General features: G+C 41.7%; 1 protein-coding gene across 1 annotated transcript in view; it reads right to left on the bottom strand.

Moving 5' to 3' along the window:
* The window catches only part of LOC124545492 (odorant receptor Or2-like), a 39918-nt gene extending 18498 nt beyond the window's left edge, over window positions 1–21420 (bottom strand). The window contains exons 1-3 of the mRNA XM_047124435.1: window positions 20575–21420; window positions 16882–16981; window positions 6313–6414 (exon numbers count right to left, since the gene is read on the bottom strand). Coding sequence (XP_046980391.1) covers window positions 6313–6414; window positions 16882–16981; window positions 20575–21362 — 990 coding nt within the window. The 5' untranslated portion in view covers window positions 21363–21420. The remainder of the gene's footprint in view (window positions 1–6312; window positions 6415–16881; window positions 16982–20574) is intronic.
* Window positions 21421–22731: the final 1311 nt, after the last annotated feature.

Genomic DNA, 22731 nt, shown 5'->3' with positions numbered 1-22731 from the left:
GGAAATTCTTCCTGGACTTCAGACTTGGCAGGTTGATATCCAAAGACTGGGTGTGGGGTCACTGTATTTGATTAAAGCGTCTCGATGTTAGCAGTGACCTCTCTTCTTATGTCACATGGAGCAATCCCAGCGAGACATTGAACTTTGACCACGGGGGTTGGCCTTAGGCAGCCTGTAAGAATCGTACAGCTGTGATTCAAATGGCTCTCAGCACTATGGGACTTAATATCTGAGGTCAATAGTCTCCTGCACTTAGAACTACTTAAACCTAACTAACCTAACGACATCACACACATCCATGCCTGTGGTAAGATTCGAACCTGCGACCGTACCAGCAGCGCGGTTCCGAACTAAAGCGCCTAGAATCGCTCGGCCACAACGGCCGGCTACAGCTGTCACCTAAGGCTACATCAACCTGATTTGCATGTACTGAATTGTATCGCTCTGGGCTAACATACCCTCCTGCAGAGTAGCATAAGTCAAGAGCTGTTGTTCTTAATGTTTGTGGATGTGTATCCCAGTTTGATCCCGCCAGTTTCCGAAGAAGGCAATATTGGACGATACTTTCTGCTTCAGGTACTTGTAATAGATTTTCTAGTACTGAACCGAGCATCAGCATTCCAGAAGTACAACCAAATAATGTTCCGACATAGTGTGCGGGAATTTTGGAATGAGCACTGAATTTGGATTTCGGGCTCTTCGAGGGTAGTGGGGCTTCGCTCTTGCATTGCGCGAGCGCGTGGCATTCGGGATCTGATCTTGGTCGGAATCGGACAGTCTTGCGACTTAGTCGCACTTTCTCAGAATAGTTGTGAAGCATGACATTGGTCATACTCAAGATTCTTATTCTGCGTTTTCACAGCTGTACCGACTAGAGATACATCCTTGTGCAACCAGGAGTATCCCTGCTGCGGCCACGTGAGGAGAACTGGAAATTTTCGGACTTCATTCGAGGCCACAGGTGAAAACAGAGTTGCTGCACAGCAGGAGTCGGTGGCTCCAACATCATCAGAACGCTGCCTACCGACAGTGTACTGCAGGTTTCAGGTCTGGTAAAGTATTTTACGGCTCCGGCATTATAGGACCTATCATTTTGATACTGAAGCCCTCAGCAGCACACGTCCTCGCTTTGCTACACCTTGCTTGTTTCTACATATGTTCCCATTTGAGCTCTAACTACTAGTCACGATACTGCATGAAAGTCAGGGGAGTAATATTACATTCATTAAGACCTCCAGTCACTGTCGTAAATCTATTGCATCACAAAGAGTTGAATCCCCTTGTTATCCAGCCAAATCTTATTCTCATAGTAGTTCAGTATGTCGTATCCTTTAGCCTATTGTTTGTCTCTACAATGAAGTACCTTTGTGTTCTCTTTTATAATAAATCTCGTTGTAACATTTAATCAGCAAAACGTTTCGTAGATAAATGCAGAATCTAATTTCCTGTCGTTTGTTATGAGCCGGCCGAAGTGGCCTTGCGGTTCTAGGCGCTGCAGTCTGGAACCGAGAGACTGCTACAGTCGTAGGTTCGAATCCTGCCTCGGGCATGGATGTGTGTGATGTCCTTAGGTTACTTAGGTTTAACTAGTTCTAAGTTCTAGGCGACTAATGACCTCAGAAGTTGAGTCCCACAGTGCTCAGAGCCATTTGAATCATTTTATTGTGATAAAATACCCTTACTAAGTAGATTATGATTTTTATTAAATTATTGTGACTGCACTCCTTAGTTTACCAACTAGCAGTGTCCACCATCAATTCCTTTAGTTACCGTTGTGTGTATAATTAATTAGGTCGTAGGTAAGGAGGGGTTCGAGTGCATGTCTAGATATAAGGAAAAATTCGTCAGAATTCAAATGGTTCAAATGGCTCTGGGCACTATTGGACTTAACATCTATGGTCATCAGTCCCCTAGAACTTAGAAGTACTTAAACCTAACTAACCTAAGGACATCACACAACACCCAGTCATCACGAGGCAGATAAAATCCCTGACCCCGCCGGCAATCGAACCCGGGAACCCGGGCGCGGGAAGCGAGAATGCTACCGCATGACCACGAGCTGCGGACTCGTCAGAATTAAAGAGGTACAGACTGTTCTCGACCCCGGCACCTGGCATTATATGGCGACCCTTGCCTCGGATCTTTCCTATGACTGCTGAGACGCTATCAGGATTTGATCGAAAACATTTTCTGATGAACGAAAAACATCATAATTAATTTTCTTCGCTGTAAATAGATTTCGCGGTAGAAACGTTTTGCGGCGCACATGTAATAGCCACTCAGTTTTTTCATTTATTTAGTAATTTCCTGTTGTTTGATTTTGTGTGTGTTAGTGTTTTCGCTGTTATATTTTTTTGTTGAGTTATCGTGAATGAATACTCACTCGTAGCAGAGCGCGAATGTTGTCGAACGCAACTCAAATAAATGCGACTGCACACGATGAAGCAGGGTCAGGGTAGTAACAGGTTTGAGTTTTCCCACGGGACGGGAGGAACGGAACTCATACGTTAGACGCTTATCGAAGGCAGACCGAGAACAGGAAGATCTGATCGGTGAAATCAGAGAGAAAGAAAGGGAGGTAGAAGTAAACAGACATGTGGAAACAACTGTTTCTATAAATAAGACCACAGATGCGAACAAGCCGAGGAAAATTCGGCCACGACTGTGTATCAGCGCTTAAATGTATAAAGCAACATGAGCAGTTGGTGAAGACGGTCCTAGTCAGCCGAAGGATTTATTATCAGAGATTTTGGGGGTGATAAAGCACAGAAAGCAGTAATTAGAAAAGAAGATGTATGTGGTAGAGAATAACGTACTTGCGATTGTGAAATAAGTCAAGAATGAAATAGCGCTGGCTGGTAAGACGAGTGTGGAAGCAAAGAAAAGGGGCGTCGAGGAGAGATGCAGAGTTGGTAAGGATAGAGGCAGTTGACACCAAACAATTGTCAAAAATGACAATTAACCGTGGAAGAATCGCTAGGCGAACTGGACACATCAATTCGGTCGAAATTGTTATAATAAAAGCCCAGGAGAAGGACGTACTTGCGAGTAAGACGCAAAGAATGCAAAGCGTTGAAGAACGCGTTGCGGGTATCACCCAAAGATGTGAAAGCACAGAAGAACGTGTAGCACGCCTGGAACGCCAAGTACACATTGGTGCATCGCGTCCAGAGGCGACGACCGGCGAACATGGAAGTGTAGCGCCGGACGACGCCCCACCGTGCACCGGCTCGGCAAAAGGTAGTGGACTTCCAAGAGCGCACGGTAGCCCAGGGAGCATACGGACGTAAAATGAAAGCCCAATCGGAACACCTAACGCTCAGTTCCAGTATCATTTTGGGACAGGACTATGTGGTCACTACACACACCAAGAGATGTCAGCTCGCGTCAAACAGACGGGCGCGTTTGATACTAGAGCCTATTGATACGTGAAAGGGGGACCAGAGTTAGATTACGAACACTTTTTATCGATCCTCAAATTTCAAAATTTCCGGGAAAATGGAGGGTCACTTCACCCAAAAATTTGGGTGTCACAATTCTCTAACACGCTACCAATATCTTGGCCACTGCTAGCAACATTAGAATTTATCTGCGGGCACATCAAGGGCACGGCAACTGAGAAGCATTCTGCGCGAGTTGGAGTTAATTTCTCAAGGAAAAAGCAGCGCATGATCGAAGAAAAGGGCAATATAACCATTACCATGGCGACTTTGGTGGAGCACCGCGCAATAACAACAGTGATAGGAGAAAAGAGCGTGATGGAACATCTGGTCGGCAGGACTATAGGAGAAAAAATTCAGGACGGCAGAGTAACTGGCAGAGGAAATATGATACCCGCCATAACGACACGAACAGGAGACGTAGAGATTCAGATGAACAGCGGAATGAGTCAATTTAAATACGTGGTCCTAACCCGAGTTCCAATCACCAAAATAGAAATGGCGTGTGAGATTGACGCCAGGACCATGCGGATTCGGCTCGCGGAAAGTCCATACAAATACTAGGACATAGCCGTGTTCATATGTTCAAATCTAAGGAGCGCGAGAACGTAATTTTCGTATAGTCAAAAAAGTGTTTGTGAAATCTTTTCGGCTTACGAATAAAAAAAAAAAAAAATAAAAAAAACAGAAATGCCAAAAAAAAATTTTCTGTGTACAATGAGTCGTACAGGGTTGAAAGAATCGCCCACCAGAACACGCACGAACTGCAGACACTGAAGGGCAAGAAATCCATTGGTATTGACCACATATCCCACATCAAGGGGTTTGTGGAACAAGTCTTGTATAGGAAACAAAAGGGAAAAATTTGTAAAATGGTCTGGGTTAGAAAACATCTTTCTGTTGTGTACATATTAGACATTAAGCGTGGTAATTTGTTTTTATTTATATTATTTAACATGTACATGTGTAAGTTGTAGCTGCTACGAAGCGACGTATGATATTGCGCGATCTTGGTTAACTCTGAAAGCGAAGATAGGAGTTGTGTCGGTCTAACTCACTTTTCCAGACTTTTCGTTACATCGGGGAGCCACCACTCTTCCGAGTCAATGGTAACACAGATTTGAACTTCATGCGTGTTTTCTCCTTACACCATACCTATTACTGTGTCTTTGTTGAGGAAGAGCTACTGGATGCCAGTCGACAGTGCTCTGGGCATGCCTTACAACGTTGCAGCTTTTGTTTGTTTTCGCGGAATTTGTCACTGGTGTTATGGGGACACTTTTGCAGTACTGCACCTATTTTCAATGAGGGTTTTTTTCCGCTGGCGCGTTGGACACACCATAGTGCATTGCAACATACTCTTACGATTTGGAGGCGGATATACAAAGGTGGCCATTGTGCCCACCCATGCCGCTGCTGCTAGGTGTAAACTTTCTGGAGTGTGGCGAGTTCCTCGTACGATGGTACACCACGTCTCTAAACGTGTGCGGTCGTCGGGATTTATTGTATGAACGGTGTAATGCAGAAGGTATGGAATTCCTCAACAAGTTGGATATTTTATGTCTTGGTGTCAGACATATCACACAAGAGCAGTCCTAAAGGATGATATTTAGAAGAACTTGCTTACAGAGGTAGAGCCAGTTAGTGATGATAGTATGAAACATTTGTAGTGCGCACGTCCAATGACTTCTCTGCAGCCGGCCGGTATGGCCTGGCGGTTCTAGGCGCTATAGTCTGGCACCGAGCGACCGCTACGGTCGAAGGTTCGAATCCTGCCTCGGGCATGGATGTGTGTAATGTCCTTAGGTCAGTTAGGTTTAAGTAGTTCTAGGTTCTAGGGGACTGATGACCTCCGAAGTTAAGTCCCATAGTACTCAGAGCCATTTTAACCATTTTTGAACTTCTCTGGTTATTGGAAACTACTCTGTTGAAACTCGCAGAAGTAATCAGTACAAACAATGTGATATGAGGTTGGTCGGTTCATAAAGGAAATCCATAGATCTATAATTGTTAGACGCCAAGTGTGTTAACTTCTGGTAGCTTTCAGATACAGTTAGCACTTTTCGGTAGTTCTAAAAACACGTGCTATCGGAACATCGAAATAGGTAAGCGACTTGAATTGAAGACTCCCTAGTTACGAATAAAGCAATAGGTCTTTCTGAATAAGGAGATATTTTACACAGACAAAGTAGCGGCTACAATGTCCCAAGGATGGATGACTAGCCACTAGTTTTCACGATATATTGGTTGTGTTGCGTAAGACGTGCCATTCTTGTTATTGCGTAATTGGGTTTCAAATATCGGATCGAAGTTCCCGGTAAATGATGTGCCATAGGGCTATGTAATTTTGTCTTCGGTATACAGTATAAAAATAACCTGGTAGTGTATACCTGTCTCAGAGTCCGTCCTCCACAAGGGCAACAGATAGTCGCTTCCATGGGAGACAAGGAATGTCTACGCAGCAGCTAACTCCATCTTCTCCGTCGACGATCGGGACAATCGGTCGTGACCACAATAACAGATGAGACTGCGAGATGTTCCGTCTACGGTCCGTCAGCGCGCAAAGTCACCATTGCCGCCGGAGAGGTGGTCTAGTGGTAAGCACCGGCGCCTGTAATGTCGACACTGTGCCGTGTCATAGGATGCCGTTTCCGGTCACAGATTCCTGCCCTCCACCTGTTCCTCAAGAGCCCACCCTCCCTCCCCTCGAAATTTCTCGCAACATTTCTGGGACACAATGTAGAGTGGGAAATACGTAGCCGGAGATAACAAGAGTATGGCACATTCCAATTCAATAAAATTCATTGAAGAACTGCAATCCGCAGCGAAAAATAATCTTACGATGACGCAATTACACTCTTCTTCTACTAACCTTCTCAGCTACGTTGTGAGCCGCCCAGCAGTACAGATAAACTTGTCCACACGGGTTGGAAAGGAAGGTCATGGAACTCAAAGACGTGATGATGTCCTTATTCTGAAAGAAAACAAGTGAAATAGCATCTGAACGAGTGAAAACACCCTCTTTCTGCTAACTGCAACATCAACACACAAAGAACAAATCAGAATGAATACAATTGTGTTTCTTTCTTCCTTTTTTTTTAATTTACCAGGTTTCTGACTGGTTTTGTGCGGCCAGCCACGAATTCATCTGCTTTAGAACACCTGCAGCCTATGTAGTCAGTTATCTACTGGATGTATTCCAGTATCTACCTTCCTCTACCGTTTTTACCCTCTACACCTTCCTGTAGTACCATACAAGCTTTCCATGGTGACTTAACAGACGTCTTAACATCATGACCCAGAGTTTTTCAAATATTTCTTTCCTCGCCGATTCTGCGGAGAACCTCATTGCATGCCTTAGCAATCCACTTCAATTTCAACATTCTGCTGCTTAGAAATCAAAAGCAATAAAAAACAGAAGGTTAATTTTTTTTAAAAAAACAAAACATGCAATTGAAACAATTAGCGGCTGAAGGCCTACACTACACATCTGAAGGACCACTATAATTAAAAAACATTAATAAATAATTTTACTAACCAAGAAACATCCTTTTTAAACTTACGAAAGACCAGCCAGAAAGCTAAACAAAGAAATATTAAGTTATTGCACGGCTGAAGGCTACAAACAAATTTGAAACAACGGCTGAAGGCCTGAACAACAAGTCAGACAAACAATTTAAAATAAACCCCTTCCTTCTGATAAAAAAATTTGTCCTTTAAAGAATACACATGGTGGATAAGAAAACAACTAATATTATAAAAGCGACCCTTACGAATACATTTTCGAAAGTTAAATTTATGGGCGAACTATCGGAACCCTTTGAAATAAAAACGGGAGTGCGACAGGGCGATGGGCTCTCACCGTTGCTGTTCAATTGTGCTCTTGAGAAAGTAGTCAGAGAATGGAACACAAATATTAAGAGTGGTATAAGACTGGGTTGCAAAAAGAAGAACCTTAAAGTAAATTGCATTGCTTTTGCAGATGATATGGCCCTGTTTGCTGAAACAATGGAAGAAGCACGGGAGCAAATCCTTGAACTAAAGAAACAAGCAGCTAAAATTGGTCTTCACATCTCCTCTGAAAAAACTAAGATATTGACAAACATCAAGCACTCATGTAAATACCTCAAAGTTCAAGAACAGAAGATTGAAATAGTAAAAGAATTCAAATATCTCGGAGAATGGATTACTTGGAATGCTGGGGAAAGCAAAGCAATGGAATCCAGAAAAAATAAACTTGAATTGGCCTTCCAACTAACAAAAAATACATACAACAAAAAATCCCTTTCATGGGGGTCCAAAATTACACATTACAAGACAGTGATTAAGCCAGAAGCACTGTATGCAGCAGAAACACTTAACATGAATTTCAAAGGCCAAATGGAGAAACTTGAGATAAAGGAAAGAAAAATTTTAAGAAAAATCATTGGGCCAAAATTTCAAGACAATAAGATTATATACATTAAAAATGAAACTCTCTTCAAGAAAATTGAAAAACTCAGATTCTATGCGAAAAAGGAGAATAAATTTTTATGGTCATCTTCTCAGAATGAATTCCAACAGATTAACTAAACAAATCTTTGACTTCTTCCGTAACCGAGAAACGAAGCCCAACTGGTTTAAAGAAACTGAGAATTACGTAGTGGAATTAAATATTTCAGAAAATTCACTTATTGATCGAGCTGCTAAATTAATTACTAAAGATGAAAACATAAGGTTCCAAGACAAATCCACACAAAAGTCCAAATCCTTCATCTCGGAAGATGAGAGGAGAAGAAGATCAGAAAGAATGAAGAAATACTGGGCCCTAAGAAAAGAACAACGCACAAAGAAATGATTGATCCAGCGTACCCCAAAGAGGGTGAAACGAAAGAAGAAAAAGAATACACATGGCTGAAGGCCATATTAATAGGGGTTCACGTAAAGCCTCAGCGGTAGCCCACACATAAAACATCGAACAACTAACGGCTTAGGGCCTGAATTATAAACAATTTCTGGTAGAATCAATTGAAGGAAAATTTTTTTATAAAATAAAATGAATTTTCATAATTTTACTTTAACATGGCTGAAGGCCTTTATGTAAAATTTTAAAGAACTGAAATAATAGATGGCCGAAGGCCTCGCACAATACTTCAAACCAACAGGAAAATCACAATCTAAAACAACCAGAACAAATGGTGCTCAGAAGTGTTCCAAAGGTCAGCTGGAGAAGGTAGCTCAAACGCAACGTGAGTTGAGACAGTTAAATAATCAGATGGCAACCCAAACTAGGGACAGCCCAAAGACCGACCAACAATTTAACCGATACCCTTCCGTCCGACCAACGGCACAACGATGGAAACTATCGGCCGACGATGAGGATACGAACAGCACTATGTCTTCAGGAGTTGGCATGTCAAAAAACAGCCAAGGGAACAACAACCACCCTAATCAAAATATGAACCAAAGAACCTAAAAAGCTGCCGAACAACACACTGTGCTTGACAGCATCAATACAACTAGGAAAGTCACACTGCCGGAAAAATATGCTAACGACCAACACAGGTAACTGGGGCGTTAACGACCACAGGGCACAAAATACCGCTGGTGCACTTCACTGGCAATGTAACAGTCAATTTAATAATTTATCACAAAGTAGGAAGACGGTTGCAAGATTTCACCGACTCCAACACATCACATTGCTGCTAGTCCAAGCAGCCCAGGAAGCAACAAACCACCAATGAATGAAGAGATGTCACAATAGTTGAGGTTTCATAACAGGTTAACTGATCGCTCAACTTCAGTGTTCAGGTTCGGTGGGCGCGAACTTTGTTGCTCTCGCAGCTAGCACTTCACGATTTGACAGTGCGTGCACGCCACCAGCTATCCCAGCCAGCCCTCTCGTCATGGAGACTTCCTCACAGCTCCGCCCCAACCAACTGACTCAATCCGGCACACAGACAGCATTAAAATAACTGCTGAGCCAAAACCACACACAAGCTTCACACGGTTCCACGAAACACTTTCACAAACAATTCGAACTATACTAAAACCAGTCACTGTGAAAGAAATAGGAGAAATCACAAGTTGACACACAGAGAGAACCCGGAAGTGGTCGGCGACCAAATACACGCCCTCCAATGAGACGACCGATCGAACGACCAATCACGGTCGTCCCCAATCAAGTCATGTGTGTCGGCAACGGTCGGGCGAGTCGTGGCTGTCTGGACCACATTGCTGCTCCGTCCCGACTGAACTCCCGACACATGACGACCCGGAAATACTATTGGTCACTCCAGAGATAGTATGACAGTGCTCTTATCGAAAAGCGCTGCTGCTGCCACTCACAGGCAGGCCATCTAGCATTTTAGTGACAGCAGTAAATCGAATAAGAAACGCAGTACCGCAAAGACAAGGCGTCAAGCAATAAACGGCACGAACATGACCAAAATACTTCAACTTCATTTGCTTGGTGATCACCAATCCCAATTTAAAGTTTCTCTCTGTTCTCATTTTTGCTCCTCCTCATTACTTTTGTCTTCCTTCGATTTACTCCCAATCCGTATTCTGAATTCAACAGGCTGTTCAGCAAATCTTGTCACTCTTCTTCACTTACACTGAGGTTAGTACTGTATCTGCGAATACTATCATTCATATCTTTTCAGCTTGACTTTTAATTCCACTCTCGAAACTTCCTTTCACTGTATATCGGTCATTGCTTCTTCGATATATAGATTGAACAGTAGGGGAGAAAGACTACATCCCTGTCTTCTGCCCTTTTAAACCCGAGTACTTCGTTCTTGGTCTTCCACTCTTATTGTTCCGTCTTGGCTTTTGTACATATTGATTACAGCTCGTCTTTTCCAAGAGCTTCCCTAAATTTTTCTCAAAATTTAGAGCATCTTTCAGCATTTGACACTGCTGAACGTTTTTTCCAGGTGGCCTAATCCTGTGAACATGTCTTGATTTTCCTTTAATCTTACTATCATTATCAACCGCTACGTCAGAACTGCCTCTCATGTGCCTTTACCTTCCCTAAAGCCAAACTGATCTTATCAAACACATCCTCAATTTTCTTTTAAATTCTTCTGTACCTTATTCTCGACATCAAGTTGGCTGAATGAGGTCTTAAGCTGACTGTGCGACAATTCTCGCACTTGTCAGCTCTTGCAGGTTTCGGAATTGTGTTGATGATGTTTTTTCTAAACGCAATTGGTATGTCGCCAGAATCATACATTCCACTCGTCAAACTAAATAGTAACTTTGCTGCTGCTTCCCCCACTGATTTTTGAAATTGTGATAGAATGCTGTGAATCCCTTATACTTTATTTGATCTTAACTCTTACAAAGATCTTTTAATTTAAGATCCTGGTACCAGATCCAGTATCTCTAAAATGTAGACTCCTGTTTCATCTTGTATCACATCTATCAAGTCTTCTTCCTCATAGAGCCCTTCGGTGTATTCTTTCCCGCTATCAGCTGACTCTTCTGCCTTTAACACTGAAATTCCCGTTGCACACTTAATATTACTGTGGTGTCACCGCCAGACACCACACTTGTTAGGTGGTAGCCTTTAAATCGGCCGCGGTCAGTTAGTATACGTCGGACCCGCGTGTCTGCACTATCCGTGATTGCAGACCGAGCGCCGCCACACGGCAGGTCTCGTCCGCTTTCTGAATTCTCATTCCTTGTCGTGTTCCAGACCTCACGTCCGTATAGTTCTTCCCTCCTCACGCCAGCCTGCGTGAGCTAAAACGCGTGCATTTCGGCCTCCATTCGTAACACGGTGTTGGATCTTCTGCTAACACAAAAATTACCACCTTTGCTTTTAATTTCACCGGAAGTTGTTTAACCTTTTCTATATGCTGAGAGTCCTTCCGAAAATCATTTCTTTTTTGATTTCTTGACTTTTTCAGTCAGCTATGTCGCCTTAGCTTCCCTGCACTTCCTGATTATTTCATTATTAAGTACTTTATCTGTGAATTCCTAAACTACCCTGAACATTTTTGTACATCCACTTTCATCGATCAACAAAAGTATTTATTCTCTTACCTGTGGTTTTTTGCCAACTGCTTTCTTTGTACCTGTGTTTTTCCTTCCAACTTCTGTGCCTGCTCTTTTTTGAGGTTTCCGTTACTCTTCAACTGAGCTACCTAAAGGGCTATTCCTTATTGCTGTATCTATAGCCATAGAGAATTTCAGGCGTACTTCTCCATTCCATAGCACTTCTGTATGCTACCTATTTGCGCAATTATTCTTTCTGACTAGTCTCTTAAACTTCAACTTATTCTTCACCGTTACTAAATTGTGATCTGAGTTTATATCTGCTCCTGTGTAGGCTTTACAATCCAATAGCAACCGCTTAAATTTTAGTACTGTGGGATACAGACATGTACAACCATTAGTGTACACTTCATGCTATTGTAGATGCATACTTGATATTATATACATTGTCATTACATCCTTTTATTGTGTTGGCTGATAGTGCGTTTGAAATACGAAAATGTGCACCCAACTACCGAATTGTGTTTCACAAACAACCTTGAAATCACTACCAGTTTGTTCACAATATTACATGCGATGTTGGTCGTACTTTTATTTCCTAAATCGTCACGGACGTAAGTTACTGGCAACTGGTTTCGCCTTGCAGAACCTCCTTGAGACGGCTCCAGTGAATTTATACGTAAGTAGATCTGTCGATCTCTCATATAAACTAAACAAATGGCGAAATGGCGAAGATACATGAAGGCCTCCTTTGAACCTTCCCTACATTTTCTGTTAATCTTGTTAGGCAATAAACTTAAAAAGCTGAACCGTTCTCAAGCAGAGATTGTCGTAATCAATTCTTTTACTTACCTAAGAATTCTTTAAATGAATTTTGTATTGAAATGTGTTTAAGACGTTACATTAAAAGTAAGGTATGCGATTCCACATTAGTTGCATATTTGATTTATCTTACACTTATAATATGTGTTAAGTAATAAAATGGGTGAGTCTTGTGTGTGTGTGTGTGTGTGTGTGTGTGTGTGTGTGTGTGTGTGTGTGTGCGTGCGTGCGTGCGTGTGTGTGTGTGTGTGTGTGTGTGTGTGTGTGTGTGTTTGCGCATGTAAATTTCAGTGTGTGTCTGCAGGAAAGTTTCGTATAGGTGAAAGTCCCACACAATTCAGTTACCTTAAGAGAGATGCAGGTGGCGTAAGTCCCACACTGGCGTCTGGTACAGAACATCCTCCACAGACCTCCAAAGAAATTAAATTTTATAGGTCTATGTTTGGAGAACTTGGAGACATGGGAATGAATCCTCCTGTACACCAGGTTGCACTACTTCGACCTTTGAAATAGATAGCACTCCAACATGTTCCAATAACCTGCCGGAGTTATTGACACACTATCATGAATTACACCACACCAGACCTTCGTCTTTGGACTGTCACCCTGTTTCCGTTTTAAACGGGAGGACAGCCTGACCATTCACATGAGCAACCAGCACCTAAGTAGAGAGCTGCCTGCTTGCTAGAGGGAGTTCGTGACTGTCTCTGCTGTATCGTCAACTGCGGGACCGAGGTGTTATAATTCCCACATCTGGATACGTTGCTGACAGAGGCATTCAAGTGACCCCGTACTTTGGGCTTTCAGCAATGCTTGTTTTGCGTTAGAGGCAACTGTACGCCTTCACCAAACTCCTTTTAATGTGATGTGGCCTTGGGCTGGAATAAAGATGACAATGAAACAAATCTACTCTCATTCTGATGTCCAATTTTACTCTCCACAGGTGTCTATCAAAGTGTCATCTAACAGTAAATTCCAATTAAACATTATATGCAGAAGCATAGGGTGTCAACAGCAATTGTGAAATATGTAGTGATTGGATAGGCAGTGCTAGATGCTGTCCAAAAGAGGTGCTAACCTCTTTTGCACACTGAAGGGCCTCATGGAGGAAGTAGCTGATGGTCAATGTGTCTGGTCATCACTCACTGAATCAGAGTTCTGTTCGGTCATCTGACCAATATTTTTCATGTGCCTGTCATAGTACGTGCCAACAGCCTTTGTGTGGTAGTTTCTCATGTCTTGACGAGCACAGCTACGATGCTTATTATTCTCAGGCTTCAAGAGAACTATTCTAGTACAAGCTAACAAAATCTGTATCACAGAACATACAATTTTATACAAATTTAATCCAAGTAATTTTAAGGGCATTCATATATTAGGTGTGAGTGAATATTATTATACAGAGCAGTGAGTAGTTTTTCATCAGTCAAACATTTAGCAAAATGTCATCTTTTATAAAGATTGTACTTCAACTGTAGGAGGGAATAGTTAATACAACAGTTATTCACTGCTTTGGAACGAATAATGATATACTTTTTTTTCAAATTACCCACTCAAACGTAAGTGCCAAGCTCAATAGCAGTCTTTTTGCTCCTTAAGAGAAAGTTGACAATATTTTACCGGTTCCTAATTTCGCACCTCTTGCACCGTCCGATATTTAGTGACGTCAGTGTGATAGACGTGCTTCTTGGAGACTTACTGTCACCTATCAGTTCTGTGTGTTGAGGAACAGATCATGTGAAGACAGTTGTTTTGTTGTAGTTTAATGTGATTTTTAGTCTATGTGGCAAAGAGAATTACTGTTATAAGTCACCATGTAGTGTTTTATTTATATGAATTAACCTTAGTTTTCAGACTGCTATGGATATGCAATCTGTGTGGTTGGCTTATAGGAAACCGAAGAAGATAAAATTGCGACGTTGCCGATGATGTACCACTATAGTTTTCTCTATTAGTGAGTCTTCAAAAAAATGGTTTAGCGTTATCAGTAAAACATACGGTTTAGAAATTACATAATGGCAACAGAAATGCGTTATAGAAAGTGGAGCACATATGAACTGATTTTAGCAGTAACAGTATATTTGAATGGCGATCATGGATAAAATTAATTTACACTTATATAAAATGTGCTTAAACCAAAATTTAAGAGTCATGTAGCAAATGAAAAAAAAAAATGTGGTTGGGCGTATAAACGTTTATAGTGGTACTTCTTTTCCAACGAATTGGATCAGCATATACTTATATCTGAAGAGATGAGTGAATGTGTCTCGTAGGGCTTTAAATTCTGAAGTTTAGTACCTGTTGCAACACTGTCCACACGATTATAACTTTCAAAAGTGCTCCCTCATTAGCTACAACGAATTGTCCTTAAAACTGAGCAGCGTAATTATGAGACAAAGTTTCCTGGTCAAGACGGTTTATTGGTAATATACGATTACGTGGGTATGCTAAAACGCAACAATGCAAGTATTTTAGGACACGGTGTTTCATGTAAGGATAACTTCAGCTTCCTATTCTAGTATCTGGATTCAGATTCATACTTTTACTAAGTGGTCTGATAATTTTGTGAACTTCATGAAGCTATTTGGTGATGATCCCGTTGTGCTAAGACTTGGTAGGCATCTTATCATATTTGTGCGATGGACTAAGGAATAAAAAACCATGCCACCATTCCAAGCATGAAATGCAGCCTCTTATGTGGAATTCATTGGACCGTTTAAAGGTGTTATTCCGAATAAAGAGAAAGCTGCTGGGCAAATAACCCAGATGAAGATTACAAGATTATTTGGAACGGCCTAATTGAGACTAGTAGCGACGGAAAAAACACTGAAGGGCCGCTGTAAAACGGGACTCCAGCCATGTAACAGGCAAATGCTTAGAGACAATGACTTGGCCCTACATGAGGAGTCTGACGTACAACGTGCAAACAAAGGAATAAATGTCAGTCGAAATGGAATACGGACAGCTCCCAAAGCCAGCAAGCCAAATCAAGAGGCAGCAGCTTTAATTGGATCAGCTCGTTCTGAATCCATTAAGCACCTAATTTGTCTCGATGCAGAGAAAGTTTGAAATAATTCAGTGAGAAGAAAGCAGTGGTGGAGTGAAAGTAGGCAGAAGCAAATGTTATGTTCTTCGGAAAAAGGAGAGAGAAACACTGTCCATGGGAGTCTGTTATAAATTTAGTTGAGGACAATGTTTCAGACGTGCAACATTAAGATGCAGACACTGAATGCATACTCTGCAGCGATCGTTTCTCTCAAGACTAACAGCGAGAAATGGACACAATACGTGGTATGCCATCCTTGAACTTCCAAAGAATGTTAACCTGAAAAATAACTTATGCAGGCTCTAACTGCACCTCTTTTGCCCAATAAACAAGGAAAATGTTAAAGAGCCAGCCAGATAAAGAATATAATTTTTTTACAGTTTATCTGTTGTTATTTTGGTCGACATTAATTTTTTCTCTGACAGTCTTACATCAGGACATCATTACTACATCGATTCCAACTGACCTTTTTGTGGTTTTCTCAAGTTCACATATGTTAAGTCTTATGTAGCACGATTTAAGTAAATTAAGTTTATAGTACAATGATTTTACGTAGATTTTTAATTTAAAAAAAATACGGTTAGATCACTTGTCCTGATATGAAGTGTAGTAATTTGAGCGGACAACAGACTCGCATCAGAGGTACGGCGTCAGTCTCTGGAAACATGTCTCATCGCCCGAATGTCGCCTCCAATGTATCCAGCAGGTTTAATACTTGGCCAAGCGCGCATAGTGCCGGAGTCGGACAGTGTAAGTTCATGTATCGCTTCATTTTGGGTCATAAATTTTCGATGGGATTGAAGTCCAGCGCTCTAACTGCATACATACCTGGGCAACGCCGCGTATTCCGCTAGAGTGTAGTAGATGGGATAAGTGATCTGATACGTATTCGTAAGACCTGACGTCGTTGTATGAGGAAGATACGGCAATCTGTATCACTGTAAGTTTTAATAGTCTTTACAGTAATTTTATGTAATAGCAATCATTTATTGCGTATTACATATATTACGATGAAGACCATTAAATTTTATAAACATACACATTCCTATAAATGTCACGGTTTTGGGATACATACCGGCATGTTTTGTTCTTGATTCTGCTGCCGGTGGTATGTAGTATACCTGAAATGCATCGACCACCTTAAAACTTGGCCCGAAAGCATAAAGGCGAAGCTGAAGAACTCTTCAGTGACTATAACAAACTCATAGTTGGGAAACTCTTTGTAGTCTCAAAGAGACAACATTCTTCGTAGGCCCTTACAAGATTTTTTATGGACGTTTATCGTTATTGCTCATGTCCCAAAACGTGTATTCATACGCTATGGAAAAGTAAAAAGAATGCCATCAAACTCATAATAATGTTCCACATACAAATCACCTAAAATTATGAGTTCATACGGCTGTTTAAATGAAACAAGAGTTCAAGATGGTTACCGTCGAATGTATGTTCACCATCTCACCAGTGTCGATACAAAGAAAGCGTAAAACTCTAAGGCCTACAGAACAACGCATTTAATACCCACGTAAAAGCCCAAACATAAGTTTCGTTACAGTTACGTCGTTGAGAAACAGCTATAAATAAGATACTTACGTATGTTGCCTGAAATAACGTCACGCACAGTACAAGAACGCTGCATACGAACTGAGCCATGGCGATGGGACTCATAGTGTCTTGCAGGCGCGCTACAAATCTAGAACAAAAGAAATACGATTTCAGTAGTGGCTCAGAAAACAGTCTTTGGTATTAGTTGCTGCAATACTACAAGTGGGTATGAAGGAGAAGATTTATAACATAATATCTTGAAATCTAATATCGAGGATGACATCCTTGCAGAATTTAGTGTAGAGTTCCTGAGTTTGAAAGAAAATAAGGGCAGACCAGGATTGTCGGAGCATTCTTTCTGAGGATCTTCTCTTTACTAGAGGTTTCGGATGATGATTAATATTCCGTAGGATACAGCATAGGCAAGCTTTCCTTAAATTCTGTAATCGATTATGTCTCGCCCTCCCTTTATTCAACACACACCCATTGTTAGTGCGTCCATCGTGTATATTGGTTTCCATGGTTAACTACTCGAACGTTTTTTCACAGAAGCTTGAAACTATTCGGTTATAACTATTTTAAACTGACATACTCGATGTCAGTTTCAAATTCTTATGCTGGTGAATTAATTTTCCTTTTTACTTTTATTTCAAGCTGCGTATTTAGTAAAATGCAAGGCGATCTTTCGTAATAGTAAACAGAAACACGAACATGATTACTGTTGAAGAGTCCAAGGTGATGCAGGGAGAAACTCAATGCTATGTGAGGATCTCACACATTATTACATACATCTATAAAACTGAGCTACCTGTTCCACTATTGTACTCATGTGAAACTTCCTGGCAGATTAAAACTGTGTGCCCGACCGAAACTCGAACTCGGGACCTTTGCCTTTCGCGGGCAAGTGCTCTACCAACTGAACTACCGAAGCACGACTCACGCCCGGTACTCACAGCTTGACTTCTGCCAGTATCTCGTCTCCCACCTTCCAAACTTTACAGAAGCTCTCCTGCGAACCTTGCAGAACCTTGCAGTTCGAGTCTCGGTCGGGCTCACAGTTTTAATCTGCCAGGAAGTTTCATATCAGCACAAACTCCGCTGCAGAGTGAAAATCTCATTGTACTCATGTGTTCGCGGGAACGTTGTAACACGTGTAAAAGGCAAAGGCAAAGGCTAAGGCAGAAGCTCGAGACAGGTCTATCGGCTTGCCTGCAACTGCCGTGCAGACTTTCTATCAGCCACGAATTTTGAGTGAAAGATGTGGTGGACCAGTGACTCTGGTTGCTTATTATTCCTACGAAACCGAGCGAGGTGACGCAGTGGTCAGCACACTGGACTCGCATTCGGGAGGACTGCTGTTCGAACCCGTTCTGGCCATCCAGATTTTAGTTTTCTGTGAATTCCCAAGATCGCTTCAGGCAAACGGAGGTTCATTTCAAAGGGCACGACCAATTTCCTTCTCCATCCTTGCCTAATCCGAGCATGTGCTTCGTCTCTAATAACCTCGCTGTCGACGGGACGTCATACACTAATCTCAAATTCCTTATTCCCGCGGAAACTCACCGCTACGCATTTTGAAAGGATATTGGTGGGTATGTAGTCTTCCTGGAGGGACTGAAACGAGAGGAGACCCCTACTCCCTACACGCGATTGAACAAAGGACTCTATTCCCAGAGTCTAGTATTCTGACGGAACACACTGAACTATCGTACTGGCACCCGCTAGGTCACCACGGTCATGTTAGAACACGTGTAGCGAGACTGAAATTCCTGTTACAGCCCCCTAGACGCCTCAAATGGTTCAAATGGCTCTGAGCACTATGGGACTTAACTGCTGTGGTCATCAGTCCCCCTAGAACCTAGAACTACTTAAACCCAACTAACCTAAGGACATCACACACATCCATGCCCGAGGCAGGATCGGTCACGGGGTTCCAGACTGTAGCGCCAAGAACCCCTCGGCCACTCCGGCCGTAGACGTCTCAACCTGAAGCAGCTACGCCTCTTCTTCAGTGAATCCAACATAGAAAAGGCTGACATCTTCAAAGGTTCGGGTCGAACCTGGATGCCACTATGTTTCCCGTCGATAATAATTCGGGAAGTGTTTCAGCATTAGAGAAACTTTCATCTAGCGTTACCCACACGCATGCGTACCGTTCCTCTTCTACTTAAATACGCTTGGTCTGCCATACAAGGAACACCGCCATACCTCAGAAGTATTTTTTAATTCTTTCTCTGTCTCATTAAGAATAATTTTTAAAAAATTCATTTTTTTAGTTGTTTTACCTTATGTTTGTGAATTGTAGATATAAGTGTAAACAATCTTTTACTGACTGCTAATTAAATTATTCTTAAGTTTGAAGATATTATCTTACATTTTGCCTTATAGCAGTTTATTTCAATACTAGAAAAACTTATGCAAAGGTAACGTTACTAATTAAGGCCAAAGTTTTGAAGCACCTATCCAAACCGTAGGTTTATTATTTGGGTACTATACTGTCATATCATTTGTTTTTTAATTATAGGCCTAGACAAATTAAAAAATAATGTCCTCAGTCTCATCCGCAAAATATCGAAGTAAGCTCACACAAGTAAGCTCACCATAATCTCTAATTTTTAACAAATTTTATTACATTTTAATTTGTTTGTAGCTATTTTGATAGATACAAACTATAAGATATATGTTAGAACGATTGGCAAAAGACTACACGCTGTTAGTGCAAGAATCCCTTTACAACAGAATCTTTTCAGGAAGGGAAGGTGGTTCACAGGTAGTGTAGTCAATGAACGAGTTGTACTCATTATACAGTTACTAGAGAAAAGGTGTGAATTTGGTACAGGAACGCAAATAGTTCTTGTAGATTATGAGAAACAATGTTATCCTACACACGAACACTTAAATAATGATTAGATTAGGTACGGGAATTTTCGAAATGATACCTGTGAATTAGGGTGTCAGCAAGAGTGCAGCTCGTGAACGACGTTATCCAGCATGTAGAATGAAGATTTCTCAAGGAAAGGGAAATAAGAAGTACATCCTGAGTTATAAATATCGCAGCATGGAAATATAAACACTTGCCTTTTTGCAGATGATCAGTTCATTTTATTGGGCCATGAATATAATTAACCATCTTCTGTACGTAAGTTACACCCGCTGTGCAAAGAATGCCATATGGAAATCTCAGTTGCTAAAATGAAAGTAATGGCATTTACAGGGACTGAGGCATTCAGATTAAAATTTTGTTATCAATTTCGGCATAACTGAACAAGTTAAGAAATTTATACATTTAGGAAATGAAAGGACTTACCAGCATGATAGATACATGGACAAGAAGCTTAACTAGTCCACCATACATGTGACACTATTAATAGACTCGTAAGGAACGGAGTTAGAAAGTAAACAAAAATAATGTTTTATAAAATATGACTGTCATGTCTGCTGCTGAAATGAGATTTCTAAGAACAGTGACAGTTTGCGAATGAACAAATTAGTGAAAAACTGAATGTTGAGGCTATAAGTAACACAATAGAGAAATAAAGGAGTAGTCGAACAGAGAATGTGAGCGGAATGCCAGAAGGAAGACGGACGACACAGACCTAGATGGTAGGGTCAAAACGACATGTTGTCAACAATTTGAGGACGGAACAGGCAGAAAGCATAATCCGTGGAAGTGGTCATGATGATGATAGTAGTAATTTATCCTACTGGACCTACTTTCTTACTTAAAAATACTTAACGTACCTAAGAATTTTTTGATGACTTTCGACGATGCGACACAACTCTTTGTATATTGTGTCCGTGGCTGGGTTGCTCTTATCTGCAAAACAGGACAGCTGTCCCAGTTTAAGAACGCGTCCTGAGAGGATCTCCAGCTGCGCTGCTGCCAGAATCATGATGGACGCGAAGAGACAGTCCATGCCGAAGCTGATTTCGGCCATCCATAGCCCTGCTACGCACTGGACAACATACGAAAGCTCGTAGTGGTTTGTATTGTTGTCCCAGAAATGCTGCACGAAAGGTAGCAGCCGTTCGCCTGGGTGAGCCATGAGTGGCATGGGGAACCACACGAGACCTTGGGACGCCATGAAGAGCACCATACCGAGGGAGAGGCGGAAAGCCCGTCTGCGCGATGCCTGCAAGATTTCTCCCAGAGGAGCGTCTGTAGAACACGCTTCCACCTGCTCCGACATCAGTGCGTCTAAGCGACGGACCAGGGAATTGAACTGCCGTGTGTTACGAAGGAAAAATGCCATTTTGACAAGGCCACTGCCGTTGGTGAAGGTGTTCATGAACACCATCGTCGTCTGCTGCAGATCTCCCCAGCAGAAGTAAACAGCCAGGGGGCCTTCCACCGCGTTCCAGACTCCCAACCCGAATATAGAAGCGGCGTAAGCATAGAATACCGAAGAACCAGGCAGCGGCCACACCCCACACAGCCACAGATGGCGGATGTTTAGCTTCAGGACCGATTGACTACTCTCCGCCCAGGACATTGGCGTTCCCAGGTCGTTTCGCCGCACACTCGTCATTTGGTACCGTGCAACGACTTCAGCGTACCCAAGACAGTGTCTGTGTGGTGCACTGTTTCTGGAGTGCTGAATGTCTGTTACTTCGATCCTCACGAGAGTGAGGAGGCTGATGAACCTTACAAGTGATTACTTCAAGTCACTCTCACTTTTGAGATATCTGCGCTGAAAGAAGCCTTTATATATATGACCGCAGTGACCTTACATTATGGATATCAGGTCAGATATAACTAATTTAGTTACAATGCAGTATTTTCTAAGTAACTTATTCATGTTTCTCCACTTTTAGTTCCATTCCAGTTATATAACGTAAACAAACGCAACACGTCGATGACTACAAATAATGAAAGCTGCGTTAAACAAGCAGGTCGATCGAGATATTTAAAAGTTATGAGCCAGTGTTTGGCGTAACTTCCGTTTGTAAGAAGGAAGCGACTGTCCTAACGAAGAAAAATATCGGCGACCTAAGGTTAATAAAAATTCTTTAATGACAAATTTTACATATTGGTGCGAAAGAGATAATGTGTGCCTACGTGTAACCTGGGAGATTTCTGTACCTCGGAAAACTTTTCATAATTTTGAATCTAGTCAGCCCTGTAACGAGAGGTTAATAAATTCTCCTTATCCATTTTAAAATGACAGCATTCGCTTTATGTGTGCTGCAGTCTTTTCCTGAAATCACAAAACTTACCCCAGGAGAGTAAGTTTCATCCAAATGTAAAAATATTTTCCAAGATAAAACTTGGTCATGTATCTAGGAACAATTACTCTGCTCTAAGGTGTTGCAATTAAGAAAATTTTATCAACAGTATATCCATGTGTAGCCGCGTGGAGAGGCCGAGCGGTTTAAGCGCCATGTAATGTAATGCGCGGGTCTTCCTGCCGGAGATTCGAGCCCCCCTCGGCCTTGGGTGTATTTGAAGTTCTTAGTATAAGTTACATTAAGTTAGTTTAAGTAGTGTGTAAATCTAGGGACCGATGACCTCAACAGTTTGGCCCCTTAGGAATTCACACACATTTCAACATTATCACTCCACTACACACCACACATCACTGAGACAGATCACATTAAGAAGAAGTACTGTCAAAAACCAATTACAAGTTGACAATGTTTTGGAATAAAGGCAAATTGCAGTTAACACAAATTTCAGTTTTGGACACAGGTAAAACTGTTGAGATACTAAAGAAATTCAGTCCATTTGCAAATATCAGATTTTCCATGGCCATAGACCTTCTTCCGTTTCAAGATACAAGATGGAGCGTTACCGAGGATGTTGGCTTTACTGTGCACACAGTACATAGCTAGTTTTAAAAATTTATCGAACTTTACTGACAATAAAACTCTGTAACTGAAGAAGTAACTGCACCATCC

This window comes from Schistocerca americana, chromosome 8 (assembly GCF_021461395.2).
Source record: "Schistocerca americana isolate TAMUIC-IGC-003095 chromosome 8, iqSchAmer2.1, whole genome shotgun sequence".
Taxonomy (NCBI): domain Eukaryota; kingdom Metazoa; phylum Arthropoda; class Insecta; order Orthoptera; family Acrididae; genus Schistocerca; species Schistocerca americana.
This window is presented reverse-complemented; position numbering and strand designations above follow the sequence as displayed.